This window comes from Ips typographus, linkage group LG9 (genome assembly GCF_016097725.1).
Source record: "Ips typographus isolate SLU linkage group LG9, UJ_Ityp_2.0, whole genome shotgun sequence".
NCBI lineage: Eukaryota > Metazoa > Arthropoda > Insecta > Coleoptera > Curculionidae > Ips > Ips typographus.
The window spans coordinates 1,334,829-1,357,640 of NC_138430.1; the positions used below are offsets into that span (position 1 = coordinate 1,334,829).

At 32.1% G+C, this 22,812-nt stretch overlaps 1 protein-coding gene across 1 annotated transcript; it reads right to left on the bottom strand.

The window, feature by feature from the left end:
* Window positions 1-8,146: 8,146 nt before the first annotated feature.
* On the bottom strand, window positions 8,147-22,093 carry Hsp60A (Heat shock protein 60A). The gene is made up of 8 exons (XM_081986184.1): window positions 21,927-22,093; window positions 21,363-21,539; window positions 17,468-18,162; window positions 13,685-13,893; window positions 11,971-12,131; window positions 11,637-11,787; window positions 9,337-9,515; window positions 8,147-8,749 (listed from the first exon to the last, which is right to left on the bottom strand). The coding sequence occupies exons 2-8, from the start codon at window positions 21,534-21,536 to the stop codon at window positions 8,603-8,605; spliced, it is 1,716 nt and encodes a 571-aa protein (XP_081842310.1). The 5' UTR covers window positions 21,537-21,539; window positions 21,927-22,093; the 3' UTR covers window positions 8,147-8,602.
* Window positions 22,094-22,812: the final 719 nt, after the last annotated feature.

Sequence of the window (22,812 nt, forward strand, 5' to 3'; positions counted from 1 at the left end):
TTTTGGTGTTTTAAATAATAATTCCAATTTGAGCAGTAAAATTAAATAAAAAAAAAATTAAAAAAAAAAATTAAGCTTACAAGGATGAGATTTTTGCTTTCCTTCAAATTTATTGTAACTCTCACCGTTATTGAGTAATTTAGCAAAAACTGGTTGGACGCAACAAATTTTCAAATCTGTTGAAGTTGTAACTTGAAATTTGAACACCCTGTAACTCGGTTGTTTTTGGGAGTTCTGGGAGGTTGAACCACTCGAATTAACCGTCTTGAGCTCCTCTTTCCAGTGGTGTTGAGCAAAAAATTCCATCTGAAAAACTGAGTACAGGGTGACCAAAAACAGTCAATCACCATAATTCTCATACACACCCTGTATACTACAAGCAAAAACGGTCCTGCAAATTTCCGGTGTTGGATTAAGGAATTGATTAGGAACGTTTTTGATCTCCTGCAAATTTTTTGTAACTTTTACCGTTTTTGAGTTATTTAGGAAAAACTGGTGTGATGCAACAAATGTTTGAATCAGTTGAAATTGTGGTCTGATATTTGAACACGGTTTAAAAGACAGTCAGTGACAATATCGTCTGTAAAACCCGTTTAAAGTAAGAAAATGATTGTTTTAAGCACATTTTTGGAATCCTCATTAAATTTCCTCTCCAATAACCTGAAAAACACTACAAAATTTGGTACAGTCAGAGAGAAAAGCGGTATCAACAAATTTTTGAAAATTAGTTAGTAGGCGGTCAACGTGACACTAACGTGTTTCACACTGTATCTCCCTAACAGAGTAAAAAATCTGAAAAAATTAACGAATATACAGGGTGAGGCACTTTACCATCCCTGGAAATATTGCGGTTCTTAATTAAAATTTGTAATTTTGAGAAATTTTTGAAAATTAGTTTTTTGGTCAAAGCGACGCTAACTTGGTTCACCCTGTATCTCGCTTGTTTGACGGGAATAAAATTCTGAAAAACTAACAGAATATACATACCATTCTTCAAAAAAATGGCGGTTCTACATTAAAATATAAAATTTTGAGAAATTTTTGAAAATTAGTTTATTGGTCAAAGTGACGCTAACTTGTCTCATCCTGTATCTCGTTTAATTGATAGAGTAAAACTGGGAAAAAATTACGAAAAATACAGGGTGAGTCACTTTATCATCTTTGAAGAAATAGCGATTCTAAATTAAAATTTGTTATTTTGAGAAATTTTTAAAAATTGGATTTTTGTCCAAAGTGACACTAACGACTAACGTGTTTCACCCCGTATCTCGCTTAATTGACGAAAATTACCTTCTGTGCACTCTCTGTGCTCCTGATAGAAAATTCAATTCTTGACAATTTTGGCAAAAAATCGAATTTTGACTAAAAAGAGCAAAAATAACAAGAAATACATTTTTAGCTGATCCTAATGCTTGTTTCCTTCGCCAATTGTCAAGAAAACTAAAATTACCTTCTGCACTTTCTGTGCTCCTGATAGAAAATTCAATTCTTGACAATTTTGGCAAAAAATCGAATTTTTACTTAGGAGAGCAAAAATTACAGGAAATATACATTTTTAGCAGATCCTAATACTTGGTTCCTTCGCCAATTGTCAAGAAAACTTAAATTACCTTCTGCAGTTTCTGTGCTCCTGATAGAAAATTCAATTCTTGACAATTTTTGCAGAAAATTGAATTTTGACTAAAAAGAGCAAAAATGACAGGAAATATACATTTTTAGCTGATCCTAATGCTTGTTTCCTTCGCCAATTGTCAAGAAAACTAAAATTACCTTCTGCACTTTCTGTGCTCCTGATAGAAAATTCAATTCTTGACAATTTTGGCAAAAAATCGAATTTTTACTTAGGAGAGCAAAAATTACAGGAAATATACATTTTTAGCAGATCCTAATGCTTGTTTCCTTCGCCAATTGTCAAGAAAACTAAAATTACCTTCTGTGCTCCTGATAGAAAATTCAATTCTTGACAATTTTTGCAGAAAATTGAATTTTGACTAAAAAGAGCAAAAATAACAAGAAATACATTTTTAGATGCTTCTGATGCTTGTTTCCTTCGCCAATTGTCAAGAAAACTAAAATTACCTTCTGCAGTTTCTGTGCTCCTGATAGAAAATTCAATTCTTGACAATTTTTGCAGAAAATTGAATTTTGACTAAAAAGAGCAAAAATGACAGGAAATAGACATTTTTAGCTGATCCTAATGCTTGTTTCCTTCGCCAATTGTCAAGAAAACTAAAATTGCCTTCTGCACTTTCTGTGCTCCTGATAGAAAATTCAATTCTTGACAATTTTGGCAAAAAATCGAATTTTTATTTAGGAGAGCAAAAATTACAGGAAATATACATTTTTAGCAGATCCTAATACTTGGTTCCTTCGCCAATTGTCAAGAAAACTTAAATTACCTTCTGCAGTTTCTGTGCTCCTGATAGAAAATTCAATTCTTGACAATTTTTGCAGAAAATTGAATTTTGACTAAAAAGAGCAAAAATGACAGGAAATAGACATTTTTAGCTGATCCTAATGCTTGTTTCCTTCGCCAATTGTCAAGAAAACTAAAATTACCTTCTGCACTTTCTGTGCTCCTGATAGAAAATTCAATTCTTGACAATTTTTGCAGAAAATTGAATTTTGACTAAAAAGAGCAAAAATAACAAGAAATACATTTTTAGATGCTTCTGATGCTTGTTTCCTTTGCCAATTGTCAAGAAAACTAAAATTACCTTCTGCACTTTCTGTGCTCCTGATAGAAAATTCAATTCTTGAAAGTTTTTGCAGAAAATTGAATTTTGACTAAAAAGAGCAAAAATGACAGGAAATATAAATTTTTAGCAGATCCTAATACTTGGTTCCTTCGCCAATTGTCAAGAAAACTAAAATTAGCTTCTGCACTTTCTGTGCTCCTGATAGAAAATTCAATTCTTGACAATTTTGGCAAAAAATCGAATTTTTACTTAGGAGAGCAAAAATTACAGGAAATATACATTTTTAGCAGATCCTAATACTTGGTTCCTTCGCCAATTGTCAAGAAAACTTAAATTACCTTCTGCAGTTTCTGTGCTCCTGATAGAAAATTCAATTCTTGACAATTTTTGCAGAAAATTGAATTTTGACTAAAAAGAGCAAAAATGACAGGAAATATACATTTTTAGCTGATCCTAATGCTTGTTTCCTTCGCCAATTGTCAAGAAAACTAAAATTACCTTCTGCACTTTCTGTGCTCCTGATAGAAAATTCAATTCTTGACAATTTTGGCAAAAAATCGAATTTTTACTTAGGAGAGCAAAAATTACAGGAAATATACATTTTTAGCAGATCCTAATACTTGGTTCCTTCGCCAATTGTCAAGAAAACTAAAATTACCTTCTGCACTTTCTGTGCTCCTGATAGAAAATTCAATTCTTGAAAGTTTTTGCAGAAAATTGAATTTTGACTAAAAAGAGCAAAAATGACAGGAAATATAAATTTTTAGCAGATCCTAATACTTGGTTCCTTCGCCAATTGTCAAGAAAACTTAAATTACCTTCTGCACTTTCTGTGCTCCTGATAGAAAATTCAATTCTTGACAATTTTGGCAAAAAATCGAATTTTGACTAAAAAGAGAAAAATAACAAGAAATACATTTTTAGATACTTCTGATGCTTGTTTTCTTCGCCAATTGTCAAGAAAACTAAAATTACCTTCTGCACTTTCTGTGCTCCTGATAGAAAATTCAATTCTTGAAAGTTTTTGCAGAAAATTGAATTTTGACTAAAAAGAGCAAAAATGACAGGAAATATAAATTTTTAGCTGATCCTAATACTTGGTCCCTTCGCCAATTGTCAAGAAAACTAAAATTACCTTCTGCACTTTCTGTGCTCCTGATAGAAAATTCAATTCTTGAAAGTTTTTGCAGAAAATTGAATTTTGACTAAAAAGAGCAAAAATGACAGGAAATATAAATTTTTAGCTGATCCTAATACTTGGTCCCTTCGCCAATTGTCAAGAAAACTAAAATTACCTTCTGCACTTTCTGTGCTCCTGATAGAAAATTCAATTCTTGAAAGTTTTTGCAGAAAATTGAATTTTGACTAAAAAGAGCAAAAATGACAGGAAATATAAATTTTTAGCAGATCCTAATACTTGGTTCCTTCGCCAATTGTCAAGAAAACTTAAATTACCTTCTGCACTTTCTGTGCTCCTGATAGAAAATTCAATTCTTGACAATTTTGGCAAAAAATCGAATTTTGACTAAAAAGAGAAAAATAACAAGAAATACATTTTTAGATACTTCTGATGCTTGTTTTCTTCGCCAATTGTCAAGAAAACTAAAATTACCTTCTGCACTTTCTGTGCTCCTGATAGAAAATTCAATTCTTGAAAGTTTTTGCAGAAAATTGAATTTTGACTAAAAAGAGCAAAAATGACAGGAAATATAAATTTTTAGCTGATCCTAATACTTGGTCCCTTCGCCAATTGTCAAGAAAACTAAAATTACCTTCTGCACTTTCTGTGCTCCTGATAGAAAATTCAATTCTTGAAAGTTTTTGCAGAAAATTGAATTTTGACTAAAAAGAGCAAAAATGACAGGAAATATAAATTTTTAGCAGATCCTAATACTTGGTTCCTTCGCCAATTGTCAAGAAAACTTAAATTACCTTCTGCACTTTCTGTGCTCCTGATAGAAAATTCAATTCTTGACAATTTTGGCAAAAAATCGAATTTTGACTAAAAAGAGAAAAATAACAAGAAATACATTTTTAGATACTTCTGATGCTTGTTTTCTTCGCCAATTGTCAAGAAAACTAAAATTACCTTCTGCACTTTCTGTGCTCCTGATAGAAAATTCAATTCTTGAAAGTTTTTGCAGAAAATTGAATTTTGACTAAAAAGAGCAAAAATGACAGGAAATATAAATTTTTAGCTGATCCTAATACTTGGTCCCTTCGCCAATTGTCAAGAAAACTAAAATTACCTTCTGCACTTTCTGTGCTCCTGATAGAAAATTCAATTCTTGAAAGTTTTTGCAGAAAATTGAATTTTGACTAAAAAGAGCAAAAATGACAGGAAATATAAATTTTTAGCAGATCCTAATACTTGGTTCCTTCGCCAATTGTCAAGAAAACTTAAATTACCTTCTGCACTTTCTGTGCTTTTGATAGAAAATTCAATTCTTGAAAGTTTTTGCAGAAAATTGAATTTTGACTAAAAAGAGCAAAAATGACAGGAAATATAAATTTTTAGCAGATCCTAATACTTGGTTCCTTCGCCAATTGTCAAGAAAACTTAAATTACCTTCTGCACTTTCTGTGCTCCTGATAGAAAATTCAATTCTTGACAATTTTGGCAAAAAATCGAATTTTGACTAAAAAGAGAAAAATAACAAGAAATACATTTTTAGATACTTCTGATGCTTGTTTTCTTCGCCAATTGTCAAGAAAACTAAAATTACCTTCTGCACTTTCTGTGCTCCTGATAGAAAATTCAATTCTTGAAAGTTTTTGCAGAAAATTGAATTTTGACTAAAAAGAGCAAAAATGACAGGAAATATAAATTTTTAGCTGATCCTAATACTTGGTCCCTTCGCCAATTGTCAAGAAAACTAAAATTACCTTCTGCACTTTCTGTGCTCCTGATAGAAAATTCAATTCTTGAAAGTTTTTGCAGAAAATTGAATTTTGACTAAAAAGAGCAAAAATGACAGGAAATATAAATTTTTAGCTGATCCTAATACTTGGTCCCTTCGCCAATTGTCAAGAAAACTAAAATTACCTTCTGCACTTTCTGTGCTCCTGATAGAAAATTCAATTCTTGAAAGTTTTTGCAGAAAATTGAATTTTGACTAAAAAGAGCAAAAATGACAGGAAATATAAATTTTTAGCAGATCCTAATACTTGGTTCCTTCGCCAATTGTCAAGAAAACTTAAATTACCTTCTGCACTTTCTGTGCTCCTGATAGAAAATTCAATTCTTGACAATTTTGGCAAAAAATCGAATTTTGACTAAAAAGAGAAAAATAACAAGAAATACATTTTTAGATACTTCTGATGCTTGTTTTCTTCGCCAATTGTCAAGAAAACTAAAATTACCTTCTGCACTTTCTGTGCTCCTGATAGAAAATTCAATTCTTGAAAGTTTTTGCAGAAAATTGAATTTTGACTAAAAAGAGCAAAAATGACAGGAAATATAAATTTTTAGCTGATCCTAATACTTGGTCCCTTCGCCAATTGTCAAGAAAACTAAAATTACCTTCTGCACTTTCTGTGCTCCTGATAGAAAATTCAATTCTTGAAAGTTTTTGCAGAAAATTGAATTTTGACTAAAAAGAGCAAAAATGACAGGAAATATAAATTTTTAGCAGATCCTAATACTTGGTTCCTTCGCCAATTGTCAAGAAAACTTAAATTACCTTCTGCACTTTCTGTGCTCCTGATAGAAAATTCAATTCTTGACAATTTTGGCAAAAAATCGAATTTTGACTAAAAAGAGAAAAATAACAAGAAATACATTTTTAGATACTTCTGATGCTTGTTTTCTTCGCCAATTGTCAAGAAAACTAAAATTACCTTCTGCACTTTCTGTGCTCCTGATAGAAAATTCAATTCTTGAAAGTTTTTGCAGAAAATTGAATTTTGACTAAAAAGAGCAAAAATGACAGGAAATATAAATTTTTAGCTGATCCTAATACTTGGTCCCTTCGCCAATTGTCAAGAAAACTAAAATTACCTTCTGCACTTTCTGTGCTCCTGATAGAAAATTCAATTCTTGAAAGTTTTTGCAGAAAATTGAATTTTGACTAAAAAGAGCAAAAATGACAGGAAATATAAATTTTTAGCAGATCCTAATACTTGGTCCCTTCGCCAATTGTCAAGAAAACTTAAATTACCTTCTGCACTTTCTGTGCTCCTGATAGAAAATTAAATTCTTGACAATTTTGGCAAAAAATCGAATTTTGACTAAAAAGAGAAAAATAACAAGAAATACATTTTTAGATACTTCTGATGCTTGTTTTCTTCGCCAATTGTCAAGAAAACTAAAATTACCTTCTGCACTTTCTGTGCTCCTGATAGAAAATTCAATTCTTGAAAGTTTTTGCAGAAAATTGAATTTTGACTAAAAAGAGCAAAAATGACAGGAAATATAAATTTTTAGCTGATCCTAATACTTGGTCCCTTCGCCAATTGTCAAGAAAACTAAAATTACCTTCTGCACTTTCTGTGCTCCTGATAGAAAATTCAATTCTTGAAAGTTTTTGCAGAAAATTGAATTTTGACTAAAAAGAGCAAAAATGACAGGAAATATAAATTTTTAGCAGATCCTAATACTTGGTTCCTTCGCCAATTGTCAAGAAAACTTAAATTACCTTCTGCACTTTCTGTGCTCCTGATAGAAAATTAAATTCTTGACAATTTTGGCAAAAAATCGAATTTTGACTAAAAAGAGAAAAATAACAAGAAATACATTTTTAGATACTTCTGATGCTTGTTTTCTTCGCCAATTGTCAAGAAAACTAAAATTACCTTCTGCACTTTCTGTGCTCCTGATAGAAAATTCAATTCTTGAAAGTTTTTGCAGAAAATTGAATTTTGACTAAAAAGAGCAAAAATGACAGGAAATATAAATTTTTAGCTGATCCTAATACTTGGTCCCTTCGCCAATTGTCAAGAAAACTAAAATTACCTTCTGCACTTTCTGTGCTCCTGATAGAAAATTCAATTCTTGAAAGTTTTTGCAGAAAATTGAATTTTGACTAAAAAGAGCAAAAATGACAGGAAATATAAATTTTTAGCAGATCCTAATACTTGGTTCCTTCGCCAATTGTCAAGAAAACTTAAATTACCTTCTGCACTTTCTGTGCTCCTGATAGAAAATTAAATTCTTGACAATTTTTGCAGAAAATTGAATTTTTACTTAGGAGAGCAAAAATGAGAGGAAATACAGTTTTAGCTGATCCTAATACTTGGTTCTTTCGCCAATTGTCAAGAAAACGTTGAAGAAACTCTCAGAAAATTAAATTTTTGTAGGAAATCGCTATTTCAATCAGAGGAGCAGAAACGCAAAAAGGTACATTTTCAGCGCCTATTAATAATACTTGATTCCTTCGCCAATTGTCAACAAAACTAAGCAAATGCGACCATTAACCAAATTTACCAAAAAAACAACGAAACAACAATTAAAAAAATTATAACAATATATTCATAACAATTTCCATGTGGACTCTTAAAAAATGAGAAAAAAAAACTATTTTTAAACACACAAAACCGAGTTAAATGCAGCAGTTCAGATCAACGACATTCTCGAACGAGATTTACCGAAAAAAAAAAAAATTAAAATCCGAATCGGAAATTTTCGAAAAAATTCTCAAAAAAAAATTTTTATATTTTTTTTTTTAATTTTTTTTTTCTGCCTCTGAACTTGGTAAACATTTTTATCAAAATTATGGAAATTCACACTCGCGTTCGCACTACTTTTACCATATAAAAACGTTCGGTCTCAGGTCACTACGATTTGCTGTCAAAATACAAAAATAAAGCCGTTTTTGACAGACGCACGCGCACATTTTTCCCGGAAACGAAAATTTGTTCAAACTTCTGTGTCTTTTTTTCCTCTTTTGGGTGGGGGGGTTCGTTTACATCATTCCACCCATTCCGCCCATGCCGCCCATTCCACCCGACGGAACGGCCGGTTCTTCTTTGGGAATGTCGGTGATTACTGCTTCGGCAGTGGTTAGTAGAGACGCTACACCGGACGCATCGATAAGAGCCGTTCTTACAACCTTAAAATAAAGAAAAATTAAAATTAATTTTTTTTTTTTATTTTTTTTTTTTTCTTTTTTTATTTATGTGTATTTGACACCAAAAATTACTGGTTGGCCTACTATAATATATTGTCAGTTTGGCAACGTTGTAAACATTTGAAACTAAATTAGAAAAATAGTCAATGTGGCAACGTTGTAAACACTTGAAACTAAATTCGGAAAATGATCAATGTGGCAACGATGCCAAATTTAAATCTAAATTAAAAAAATGATTTGAAAAATTGATTTTTGACACAAAATTCAAAATGGCGTTTTGAGACGCCATTTTGTCTGTCATTTTCTGAAACTACGTTCAATTTTCTTTAAAATAAGGTGTTACATCGATTTTTGACAGAAAATTCAAAATGGCGGCTTGAGACGACGGTATGGCGGCATCGATTTAAATTTTTATTATTAAAAAAAAATAAAATTTAATAAAAAAAAAATAAATTATTAAAAAAATAAATAATAGTAAAAAAAAAATAATTAAAAAATAATAAAAAAAATAAATTTTTATTATTTTAATTTTTTTTAATTTGTCTTTATAATTTTGTTTAATTACTTACCTTAGTGGGATCGATAATGCCTCTTTCGTACATATTGACGTATTCGTTATTCAACGCGTCATAACCAAAATCGCCGCTCGCTTGTTCTACTTTGGCCACAACGGCAGCACCGTCGACTCCGGCGTTTTTCGCAATTGTCATGCACGGGATTTTTAAAGCGCGTTTCACAATTTCGATTCCTGAAAAAGTTGAAAAGTAGTAAAAAAATTTATAAAAAAAAATAAATAAAAGAAGAAAAAAAAAATAAAAAAATTAAAAATAAACAATAAATAAAATATTAAAATAATAATATAATAGTTAAATAGAATAAAAGAAATAAAATAGTGTTATTATAAAGGGTATTATACAGAGTGTCTCGTTTATGTTAAGACTTGAAAATTACGTCGAAATCAACGTTGCCAAAGGCTACCTACCGACGTACTGAACTAACTGTGACGTTTAGTGACAGTTTATGACAGTCACCTGACAGCTGTCCAACAGCGCCACAAAACTATACAATGTCAAATAGTAGCGAGTTTTTAATGAATCACGCCGCAAATTGTTATTCGTAACTTTGTCAAGTTAAATTTGGCAGTTGCGACGTTAAATGTGGCAACGTTGCCAAATTTCAAAATAAGTTAGGAAAATGGTCAATTGGACAACGTTGCAAAAAGTTGAAACGTAAGAAAACGAATAATTTGACAACGTTGCAGAAATTTGAAATTAAATTAAGAAAATGGTCAGTTTGGCAACGTTGTAAACATTCAAAAATAAATTCGGAAATAGGTCCATGTGGCAACGTTGCAAAATATTAAAATCAAATTACGAAAATGGTCAATTTGGCAACGTTGCAAAAATTTGAAACTAAATTCGGAAATAGGTCAATGTAGCAACGTTGCCAAATTTCAAAATAAGTTAGGAAAATGGTCAATTGGACAACGTTGCAAAAAGTTGAAACGTAAGAAAACGAATAATTTGACAACGTTGCAGAAATTTGAAATTAAATTAAGAAAATGGTCAGTTTGGCAACGTTGTAAACATTCAAAAATAAATTCGGAAATAGGTCCATGTGGCAACGTTGCAAAATATTAAAATCAAATTACGAAAATGGTCAATTTGGCAACATTGCAAAAAATTGAAACTTAGGAATGCAATTAATTTGGCAACGTTGCAGAAATTTGAAATTAAATCAAGAAAATGGTCAGTTTGGCAACGTGGCAAAAATTTGAAACTAAATTCGGAAATAGGTCAATGTGGCAACGTTGCCAAATTTCAAAATAAGTTAGGAAAATGGTCAATTTGGCAACGTTGCAAAAAATTGAAACTTAAGAAAATGAATAATTTGACAATGTTGCAGAAATTTGAAATTAAATCAAGAAAATGGTCAGTTTGGCAACGTTGTAAACATTTATAACTAAATTCGAAAAATAGTCAATGTGGCAACGTTGCAAAATATTAAAATCAAATTAAGAAAATGGTCAGTTTGGCAACATTGCAAAAAATTGAATCTTAGGAAAACAATTAATTTGACAACGTTGCAGAAGTTTGAAATTAAATTAAGAAAATGGCCAGTTTGGCAACGTTGTAAACATTTAAAACTAAATTCGGAAAACGGTCAATGTGGCAACATTGCAAAAAATTTAAACTAAATTAGAAAATCAGCCAATGTGACAACGTTGTGCAAATCATTAAAATCAAATTACGAAAATGGTCAATGTGGCAACATTTTGAAACTAAATGGTCAGGTTGGCAACGTTGCAGAAATTTGAAATGAAATCAAGAAACATTGTAAACATTTAAAACTAAATTAGAAAAATAGTCAATTTGGCAACGTTGCAAAAAATTGAAACTAAATTAAAAAAAATAGTCAATGTGACAACGTTGCAAAATATTAAAATCAAATTACGAAAATGGTCAATGTGGCAACATTTTGAAACTAAATGGTTAATGTGGGAATATTGCCAAATTTCAAAATAATTTAGGAAAATGGTCAATTTGGCAACGTTGCAAAAAATTGAAACTAAATTAAAAAAATAGTCAATGTGACAACGTTGCAAAATATTAAAATCAAATTACGAAAATGGTCAATGTGGCAACATTTTGAAACTAAATGGTTAATGTGGGAATATTGCCAAATTTCAAAATAATTTAGGAAAATGGTCAATTTGGCAACGTTGCAAAAAATTGAAACTAAATTAAAAAAATAGTCAATGTGGCAACGTTGGAAAATATATATTTTTTCATAATTTAGCATTTCCTGTTCTGTTTTTCGACCCGCATAAACGGGACACCCTGTATATTTCAAAGACCGAGATATTTACCTATTTCCTGGTCTTTATTTTGCGTTTTGACGGAATCCAGACTGGCGGCGCATCGTAAAAGAGCGGTACCACCTCCAGGTACGATTCCTTCTTCTACGGCAGCCCGAGTGGCATTCAATGCGTCAGTCACTCGGTCTTTCTTCTCGTTTACCTGTAAAAATAAAAAAATAAAAAAATTAAATAAAACAATAAAAAAATAAAAATTAAAAAAAAAAATAAAAAAAAAAAAAAAATAAATAAATAAAAGAAAAATAATTAAAATTATTAAATTTAAATTAATTTCATTAATTATAAAAATTTCACGAAAAAAAGTTGTCAATCTTGATTGACTTACCTCAACTTCACTGCTTCCGCCCACTTTCAAAACGGCAACACCGGAAGCTAATCGAGCCAGTCTTTCTTGCAGTTTTTCCTTTTCGTATTCGGAAGTGGTGGTTTCGATCTGATCCCTGATCTGATCCGCTCTTCTCTCAATGTCCTCCTTTTTTCCTTTGCCTGAGCAAAATGATCAATTTAAGGTAAAAAAAAAAAAATTTGGAAATGTTTTTTGAGAAATTGAAAAATTTTAATTTTTTTAGTCAATTTTTACGATTTTCAACTTAATATTTGGTTTTTAAGTCAATTTTTAACTAAAATATGTTGATTTCAAGTCGAAAACTTTGGAAATTGACTTACTAGACGAATTTTGCACTATCAAGTCAATTTTCATGGTTTAAAGATGAATTTAGTGTTTCCAAGTCAATTTTCACGATTTTCAACTTAATATTTGGTTTTTAAGTCAATTTTTAACTAAAATATGTTGATTTCAAGTCAAAAACTTTGGAAATTGACTTACTAGACGAATTTTGCACTATCAAGTCAATTTTCATGGTTTTAAAGATGAATTTAGTGTTTCCAAGTCAATTTTCACGATTTTCAACTTAATATTTGGTTTTTAAGTCAATTTTGAATTTTTAACTAAAATATGTTGATTTCAAGTCGAAAACTTTGGAATATGACTTACTAGACGAATTTTGCACTATCAAGTCAATTTTCATGGTTTTAAAGATGAATTTAGTGTTTCCAAGTCAATTTTCACGATTTTCAACTTAATATTTGGTTTTTAAGTCAATTTTTAACTAAAATATGTTGATTTCAAGTCGAAAACTTTGGAAATTGACTTACTAGACGAATTTTGCACTATCAAGTCAATTTTCATGGTTTTAAAGATGAATTTAGTGTTTCCAGTCAATTTTCACGATTTTCAACTTAATATTTGGTTTTTAAGTCAATTTTTAACTAAAATATGATGATTTCAAGTCGAAAACTTTGGAAATTGACTTACTAGACGAATTTTGCACTATCAAGTCAATTTTCATGGTTTAAAGATGAATTTAGTGTTTCCAAGTCAATTTTCACGATTTTCAACTTAATATTTGGTTTTTAAGTCAATTTTGAATTTTTAACTAAAATATGTTGATTTCAAGTCGAAAACTTTGGGAATTGACTTACTAGACGAATTTTGCACTATCAAGTCAATTTTCATGGTTTAAAGATGAATTTAGTGTTTCCAAGTCAATTTTCACGATTTTCAACTTAATATTTGGTTTTTAAGTCAATTTTGAATTTTTAACTAAAATATGATGATTTCAAGTCGAAAACTTTGGGAATTGACTTACTAGACGAATTTTGCACTATCAAGTCAATTTTCATGGTTTAAAGATGAATTTAGTGTTTCCAAGTCAATTTTCACGATTTTCAACTTAATATTTGGTTTTTAAGTCAATTTTGAATTTTTAACTAAAATATGATGATCTCAAGTCGAAAACTTTGGGAATTGACTTACTAGACGAATTTTGCACTATCAAGTCAATTTTCATGGTTTAAAGATGAATTTAGTGTTTCCAAGTCAATTTTCACGATTTTCAACTTAATATTTGGTTTTTAAGTCAATTTTTAACTAAAATATGTTGATAAAAAAAAAAAATAAACATAACATAATAAAATTTAAATTCAAATAAACAATTTTAGTGTAAAATTTGCAAAAATCAAAATGACAGCGTTCTTACCGCGCAGTATCAAAGTGTCATCTTTGGTTATGACAATTTCTCCCACTTGTCCCAAGTCTGACGGTTTGACATCTTCCAGCTTTATGATGTCGGCATCGTCCCCAAAAACGATACCACCACTGGCGATGGCCATATCCTGGAGGGTTGATTTGCGATTATCGCCGAATCCTGGTGCTTTGACAGCGGCTACTTGAAGCCCAATTCGAAGCCTGCAGAACAATTACATTTGTACCGAAATAATCAGAGAATTTATTACTTTATATTATTATTATTTATTTTTTTTTTAATTCATTACCGATTTCAAAATAAAGATCACCAAATTGTGGGATGTATTTTTATTATTTTAAATCTGGCGCGACATGTGCATGTTGACGTCTGTCAAAATGTCAAATGTCATGTTGGGATGAGACGGAAATGGATTAAGTGACAGGATGGTACAGGCAGAGTCCAGCAACGGTATCAGGTACGAGGTATAGTCAAAATTTTGCTAACCTAACCTAACCAACAACAACTAATGAGCTTCCAAAAAATACCCAATTTGGGTGAATAGGTTGGTCGGTTTGGCAGCTAGAGGGCGTCAAAGTTGACTTATTTTTTCATGAATTTTTTGGTGCATCCTTTTGTTTAAGCCTCAAAAACTCGCTTAATTGCACTATTTTTAGTAGAGTTTTATACGTCAATGGACAGCCAATGAAATGAGCTTCCTAAAAATACTCAATTTGGGTTAATAGGTTGGACGGTTTGGCCGCTAGAGGGCGTCAAAGTTGACTTATTTTTTCATGACTTTTTTGGTGCATCCTCTTGTTTAAGCCTCAAAAACTCGCTTAATTGCACTATTTTTAGTAGAGTTTTATACGTCAATGGACAGCCAATGAAATGAGCTTTCTAAAAATATCCCTATTTTGGTTGATATGTTAAACGGTTTGGCCGCTAGGGGGCGTCAAAGTTGACTTATTTTTTCATGACTTTTTTGGTGCATCCTCTTGTTTAAGCCTCAAAAACTCGCTTAATTGCACTATTTTTAGTAGAGTTTTATACGTCAATGGACAGCCAATGAAATGAGCTTTCTAAAAATATCCCTATTTTGGTTGATATGTTAAACGGTTTGGCCGCTAGGGGGCGTCAAAGTTGACTAATTTTTTCATAAATTTTTTGGTGCATCCTCTTGTTTAATCCCCAAAAACTCGCTTAATTGCACTATTTTTAGTAGAGTTTTATACGTCAATGGACAGCCAATGAAATGAGCTTCCTAAAAATACTCAATTTGGGTTAATAGGTTGGACGGTTTGGCCGCTAGAGGGCGTCAAAGTTGACTTATTTTTTAATAAATTTTTTGGTGCATCCTCTTGTTTAATCCCCAAAAACTCGCTTAATTGCACTATTTTTGGTAGAGTTTTATACGTCAATGGACAGCCAATGAAATGAGCTTCCTAAAAATATCCCTATTTTGGTTGATGTGTTAAACGGTTTGGCCGCTAGGGGGCGTCAAAGTTGACTCATTTTTTCATGAATTTTTTGGTGCATCCTCTTGTTTAATCGGGGGTAATATCCCTAATGCATTTAATTTTTCCCGAAAAAAATCGGAAAAACGAGTTTCTAAGTAATTTGTTTTAACAAATAGCATGAGCGAGAATGGTTTTAAAAATCATCCGAGTCGAAGACGAGGATTTTGGGGAGTTGGATTTTTAAAACCATTCTCGCTCATGCTATTTGTTAAAACAAATTACTTAGAAACGAGTATTCCAATTTTTCCACAGGAAAAATTAGATGCACGAGGGATATTTGGTAAGATTATTTCCTGAGCTAAATAAACATTTTATTTTAATTAAAACAATAAGAACAGTAATTAATAAGAACAATAACTTTCAAGCTAGAAAGGGTAACACTATTCTTTATGTTGCTGTGAGGAGTGTGCAATTTTTTCGATTTCGAGTTGACAGTTGTCAAGTGATTTTTCCACTTAAAATTTACATTTGTTATACTAATTCTTGATAGCGATTGGTCAAAATTGATAGGAAGGAAATAATCCCCAAAAACTCGCTTAATTGCACTATTTTTAGTAGAGTTTTATACGTCAATGGACAGCCAATGAAATGAGCTTCCAAAAAATACTCAATTTGGGTTAATAGGTTGGACGGTTTGGCCGCTAGAGGGCGTCAAAGTTTACTCATTTTTTCATGAATTTTTTGGTGCATCCTTTTGTTTAATCCTCAAAAACTCGCTTAATTGCACTATTTTTAAAAGTGACAGATTGCACCAAACTGCCTTTTCTGAACTAACTTGATTTCAACTGAGCATAGCTCAGTTATTTGAAAAGCTACAAAAAAAGTGTAAATAAAGAAAGTTGTAGCAAATTTCATCCTCTACAAGATTCTATCAAGGAATGTTTGCCCTTAAGAGTCTCCTTAAGGAGTTACAAGCCAAAAAGTGACTGATTGCACCAAACTGCCTTTTCTGAGATAACTTGATTTCAACTGAGCATAGCTCAGTTATTTAAAAAGTTACAAAAAAAGTGTAAATAAAGAAAGTTGTAGCAAATTTCATACTCTACAAGATTCTATTAAGGAATGTTTGCCCTTAAGAGTCTTTTTAAGGAGTTACAAGCCAAAAAGTGACTGATTGCACCAAACTGCCTTTCCTGAACTAACTTGATTTCAACTGAGCATAGCTCAGTTATTTGAAAAGTTACAAAAAAAGTGTAAATAATAGCTATTTATGTAACCAGTTACGAAAAGATTGATTTTGTGTAACGAATGAATGTTTGTAGGGCGAGCGCAGCGAGGTCCTACAATTTGAATGAGTTACACAATAAGACATTTTCGAAACGTGTTGCATACATAATTTTTTCTAATTTTGACCAAAAAGCGGTAAAAACCATCTTTTAAAGTGATTTAACACAAATATTCACTTTCACAGCACCTTGTATATACAGTGACAACGACATGTTATGATGGATGTCGCCCATATGTTTCTACGGAAATTCATAAAAACAGGGAGTGATGAAATGAACTTTTCATAACCAGTTACATAAAGTGATACTTTATGTATATATATACTTTATGTAGTTTTACTTTATGTAACTAGTTACATAAAGTAAAACGTTTTGTCACTCTAATCAGTTTTGAAAAGTGTCACTTTATATGCCAAAATTAGAAAAAGAAAGTTGTAGCAAATTTCATCCTCTAAAAGATTCTATTAAGGAATGTTTGCCCTTAAGAGTCTTTTTAAGGAGTTACAAGCTGCTTTTCCTGAGCTAACTTGATTTCAACCGAGCGTAGCTCCGTTATTTGAAAAGTTACAAAAAAAGTGTAAATAAAGAAAATTGTTGCAAATTTCATCCTCTACAAGACTCTATTAAGGAATGTTTGCCCTTAAGAGTCTCTTTAAGGAGTTACAAGCCAAAAAGTGACAGATTGCACCAAACTGCTTTTTCTGAACTAACTTGATTTCAACTGAGCATAGCTCCGTTATTTGAAAAGTTACAAAAAACGTGTAAATACAGAAAATTGTTGCAAATTTCATCCTCTACAAGATTCTATTAAGGAATGTTTGCCCTTAAGAGCCTCTTTAAGGAGTTACAAGCCAAAAAGTGACTGATTGCACCAAACTGCCTTTTCTGAACTAACTTGATTTCAACTAAGCGTAGCTCCGTTATTTGAAAAGTTACAAAAAAAGTGTAAATAAAGAAAGTTGTAGCAAATTTCATCCTCTACAAGACACGCATCATTTAAAAACACCCTGTATTACCCATCACTAAATTGTAATATAAAAACTTAAACTTACCTATTTACAACCAAAGTAGTTAGAGCTTCCCCATCAATATCTTCGGCAATGATGATCAAAGGTTTTCGTTGCGCGTTCGCCAACTCCAAAGCAGGAACAATACTTTGCACGGAAGAAATCTTCTTTTCGCTGAACAACACCAAAGCATCCTGGTATTCCACTTTTGCGCCTTTGGTAGTGTTGACAAAGTACGGCGAGATGTAGCCTCGATCGAATTTCATTCCTTCGATCACTTCCAGCTCGTCTTTCAACGTTTTCCCGTCTTTGACGGTAATCACTCCTTCTCTGCCCACTTTCTTCATGGCATCGGCAATCAAATTGCCTACCGAAGTGTCGCCGTTGGCGGAAATTGTCGCCACCTGACAGATTTCTTCCGGCGTCGTAACCGGTTTGGATAAGGTTTTAAGGGTTTCCGTGATTTTTTCCACGGCAATCATGATTCCCTTTCGGATTTCCACCGGATTGGCACCTCGACCTAAATTGTCGAAACCTTCTTTGGCTATTGATCTGGCCAGTACTGTGGCGGTGGTGGTACCATCGCCCGCTTCTTCGTTCGTATTATTGGCCACGTCTTGTACTAATCTAGCGCCGATATTTTGAAATTTGTCCTTTAATTCGACACCTTTTGCCACTGTGACGCCGTCTTTCGTGATTTTTGGCGAACCCCAGGATTGTTCGATGATTACGTTGCGACCCTGTAACCAAACGTGATCAAAAATAAGACCACAAAACAAAATGGTCGCTTACTCGCCATAGAGTGCTCTTTTCGACGATACCAAATTTGGTAAAATCGGTCGAACCGTTTAGAAGTTATTGCAAAAACAATTATTATTGAATTATAATATTTCAATTTTTTATTTTTTTCATTTTTAATTTATTATGCAAAATTTGGCATTTTATTCTTTCAGGTGACTGGTAAACGAGCTTTGACAGTTATGACAGCTGTCACGTGACGTAAGAACAGTCTAAAAGTGTTCCTTAACGTCTCAACCGTCAAAATTGGCTCCATGGAGGTGTAAACAGATGTTACAGTGCATGTCTTCCAAGAAACACGTCACGTGACTTTGATAATTCAATTTTTCAGCATGCAACACTGTAAATGCCAGTTGACATTGACAAAAACAGTCACGTGACCTTCAAAATGCAGTTTAAACTTTCGAAAATTGATAAATTAAATTTAAACAGTTCTAACAACTTAAAATTGCAAAACACACGTCACGTGACTTTGATTATGCAATTTTAGAGTTTGCAACACTGTAAATGCCAGTTGACACTGTCAAAAACAGTCACGTGACCTTCAAAATGCAGTTTAAACTTTGAAAAATTGAATTTTGACAGTTCTAACAACTTAAATTGCAAAATACACGTCACGTGACTTTGATAATTGAATTTTTAAGCATGCAACACTGTAAATGACAGTTGACATTGTCAAAAACAGTCACGTGACCTTCAAAATGCAGTTTAAACTTTCGAAAATTGATAAATTAAATTTAGACAGTTCTAACAACTTAGAATTGCAAAACACACGTCACGTGACTTTGATTATGCAATTTTAGAGTTTGCAACACTGTAAATGCCAGTTGACACTGTCAAAAACAGTCACATGACCTTCAAAATGCAGTTTAAACTTTGAAAAATTGAATTTTGACAGTTCTAACAACTTAAATTGCAAAATACACGTCACGTGACTTTGATAATTCAATTTTTAAGCATGCAACACTGTAAATGCCAGTTGACACTGTCAAAAACAGTCACGTGACCTTCAAAATGCAGTTTAAACTTTGAAAAATTGAATTTTGACAGAACAACTTAAAATTGCAAAATACACGTCACGTGACTTTGATAATTCAAGTTTTAAGCATGCAACACTGTAAATGCCAGTTGACATTGTCAAAAACAGTCACGTGACCTTCAAAATGCAGTGTAAACTTTGAAAAATTGATAAATTAAATTTAGACAGTTCTAAAGACTTAAATTGCAAAATACACGTCACGTGACTTTGATAATTCAATTTTTAAGCATGCAACACTGTAAATGCCAGTTGACACTGTCAAAAACAGTCACGTGACCTTCAAAATGCAGTTTAAACTTTCGAAAATTGATAAATTAAATTTAGACAGTTCTAGCAACTTAAAATTGCAAAATACACGTCACGTGACTTTGATTATGCAATTTTAGAGCTTGCAACACTGTAAATGCCAGTTGACACTGTCAAAAACAGTCACGTGACCTTCAAACTTCAAAATGCAGTGAAAACTTTGAAAAATTGAATTTTGACAGTTCTAACAACTTAAAATTGCAAAATACACGTCAGGTGACTTTAATAATTCAATTTTTAAGCTTGCAACACTGTAAATGCCAGTTGACACTGTCAAAAACAGTCACGTGACCTTCAAAATGCAGTTTAAACTTTGAAAAATTGAATTTTGACAGAACAACTTAAAATTGCAAAATACACGTCACGTGACTTTGATAATTCAAGTTTTAAGCATGCAACACTGTAAATGCCAGTTGACATTGTCAAAAACAGTCACGTGACCTTCAAAATGCAGTGTAAACTTTGAAAAATTGATAAATTAAATTTAGACAGTTCTAAAGACTTAAATTGCAAAATACACCTCACGTGACTTTGATAATTCAATTTTTAAGCATGCAACACTGTAAATGCCAGTTGACACTGTCAAAAACAGTCACGTGACCTTCAAAATGCAGTTTAAACTTTCGAAAATTGATAAATTAAATTTAGACAGTTCTAACAACTTAAAATTGCAAAATACACGTCACGTGACTTTGATTATGCAATTTTAGAGCTTGCAACACTGTAAATGCCAGTTGACACTGTCAAAAACAGTCACGTGACCTTCAAACTTCAAAATGCAGTGAAAACTTTGAAAAATTGAATTTTGACAGTTCTAACAACTTAAAATTGCAAAATACACGTCAGGTGACTTTAATAATTCAATTTTTAAGCTTGCAACACTGTAAATGCCAGTTGACACTGTCAAAAACAGTCACGTGACCTTCAAAATGCAGTTTAAACTTTGAAAAATTGAATTTTGACAGAACAACTTAAAATTGCAAAATACACGTCACGTGACTTTGATAATTCAAGTTTTAAGCATGCAACACTGTAAATGCCAGTTGACACTGTCAAAAACAGTCACGTGACCTTCAAAATGCAGTGTAAACTTTGAAAAATTGATAAATTAAATTTAGACAGTTCTAAAGACTTAAATTGCAAAATACACGTCACGTGACTTTGATAATTCAATTTTTAAGCATGCAACACTGTAAATGCCAGTTGACACTGTCAAAAACAGTCACGTGACCTTCAAAATGCAGTTTAAACTTTCGAAAATTGATAAATTAAATTTAGACAGTTCTAACAACTGAAAATTGCAAAATACACGTCACGTGACTTTGATTATGCAATTTTAGAGCTTGCAACACTGTAAATGCCAGTTTAAACATTGAAAAATTGGTAAACTATTATTTTGCACAAAATTGCAATGAAACTACCACAAAACATTTTGAAATTTCCAGATAATGCCTCAAATTACTCTCAAATGCCTCATAATACCTCAAAATGCTTTATAATAATGAGAAAGTGCCTCATAATACCAGGAGAATGTGTACGTACACCAAAATAAATTGTGGTAGGTAATTCAGAAAATTAGTGGGTAGCGATAGGTTAGGTTAGTTATTGAGAATTATTGGGTATTACTGGGCATTACAAGGAATTAGTGTACAAAATTTTACTCAGTGTTTTACCACACAAAAAACATTTCCAGCCAAATGCTAGGCTTCAGAATGTACATAACAAATAGCATTTCCATTACCAAACCAGAAGAAAGTAAGAGGTTCTAATATCAGTATAAATATCATGTAAGCTCACCTTTGGCCCCATTGTAACAGCCACAGCATCCGCTAAAATGTCCACCCCTTGAAGCATCAAAGCCCTCACTTCAGGACCGAACCTAACATCTTTGGCATACCATCTCTGTAGCTGACTGCCCTGGTAGGCCTTGCGGAGAGCCAGGGAACGCATTGTGTTTGGTACTCGATACATTTTCTACAAATAAAAATGCAATTTAGCACCAAGTTGACTAGCAAAATACTGTAAACGTCAAAGTGACAGGGCAACAAGAAAAAAAACAAAAAACCAACCTAAAGCCACTTGATTTTTTGAGGTTACCTGGAGGAAACAAATTTTTTCACATTTTCCTATTCTAATCAATCAAAATCTAATAAATATTAGCGGCAAAAGGTTCCTTTTAGTCATGCATTATAATTTAATGGCCTACAGACAAGATTTCCCGAAAAAAATTGAAAAGCCACATGGCCGAGGTTATCCCACAGGACTTTTCATTTTAAATTTAAACAGAAAGTTTGCACTACAATTCTAACTGGATACAAACCGAATATTGTTCAAATTAAAGGGCTTTTTCAATTAAATTACCTTATTTTATCACAAAATGGAATTTTCCTTTCCGGTAGCCGGCAAAATTTGATAAGTATGGCTATGGCTGGCGTATATTCTAGAATTAAGGCTTTTGGACCTTGCCCTCTGCGCCTAGTATTCACTATTCACTTTCGAGTGAATGGTGAAGGACTGACAAGAATGAATGACATTTTGACTGATGACAGTCGCTGTAAACTGGCAAACGTCAAATGTGGCCATTGTAGGGACGTTCCACAGTAATGCAGTATCGCTAGCACGTTTTGTTCAAATTAAGGTGAATTTTTAATTTATTTTTTTTCAATTTCAATTTTTTTACGTGAATTTTGCAATTTATGTGTTTACAACGGTCTAAATGTAATTTATCAATTTTCCAAAGTTTACACTGCATTTTGAATGTCACGTGACTGTTTTTGACAATGTCAACTGGCCTTTACAGTGTTGCAAGCTCAAAAATTGAATTATCAAAGTCACGTGACGTGTATTTTGCAATTTAAGTTGTTAGAACTGTCAAAATTGAATTTATCAATTTTTCAAAGTTTACACTGCATTTTGACGGTCACGTGACTGTTTTCACGCCTTTAATGCAGTCTTGAAGACCATGTGAGTCTACTTCAAGTATCCTGCTTTAAGTCACGTGAACATTTTTACGATAGAAAGGATTTTCTGAAGATCAGGTGATTGTTTTCAACTGTCAAATTTATTACAAAGGTCACGTGAGTGTTTTTAAGTTGTAAATAGCATTCTTAAAGTCAATTTTCCATTTTCTACGATTAAAAGAAGGCCTAAAACGTGGCCACGTGACTGTTTTTAATTATAAAATTCAGTTACAAAAGTCACGTGTACACTATCTTCAAACGTCAAAGGTCGAATGGTATTTTGAAAG

What these genes read in the sequence shown, in the direction of transcription:
- Hsp60A (XM_081986184.1), bottom strand. Translation starts at nt 21,536, where the DNA reads ATGTATCGAGTACCAAACACAATGCGTTCCCTGGCTCTCCGCAAGGCC. An exon ending in GCGGAAGCAGTGAAGTTGAG is followed by an intron (nt 11,788 to 11,970) that starts GTAAGTCAATCA and finishes TTATTTTTACAG; the next exon opens with GTAAACGAGAAGAAAGACCG. An exon ending in GCATTATCGATCCCACTAAG is followed by an intron (nt 8,750 to 9,336) that starts GTAAGTAATTAA and finishes CTTTATTTTAAG; the next exon opens with GTTGTAAGAACGGCTCTTAT.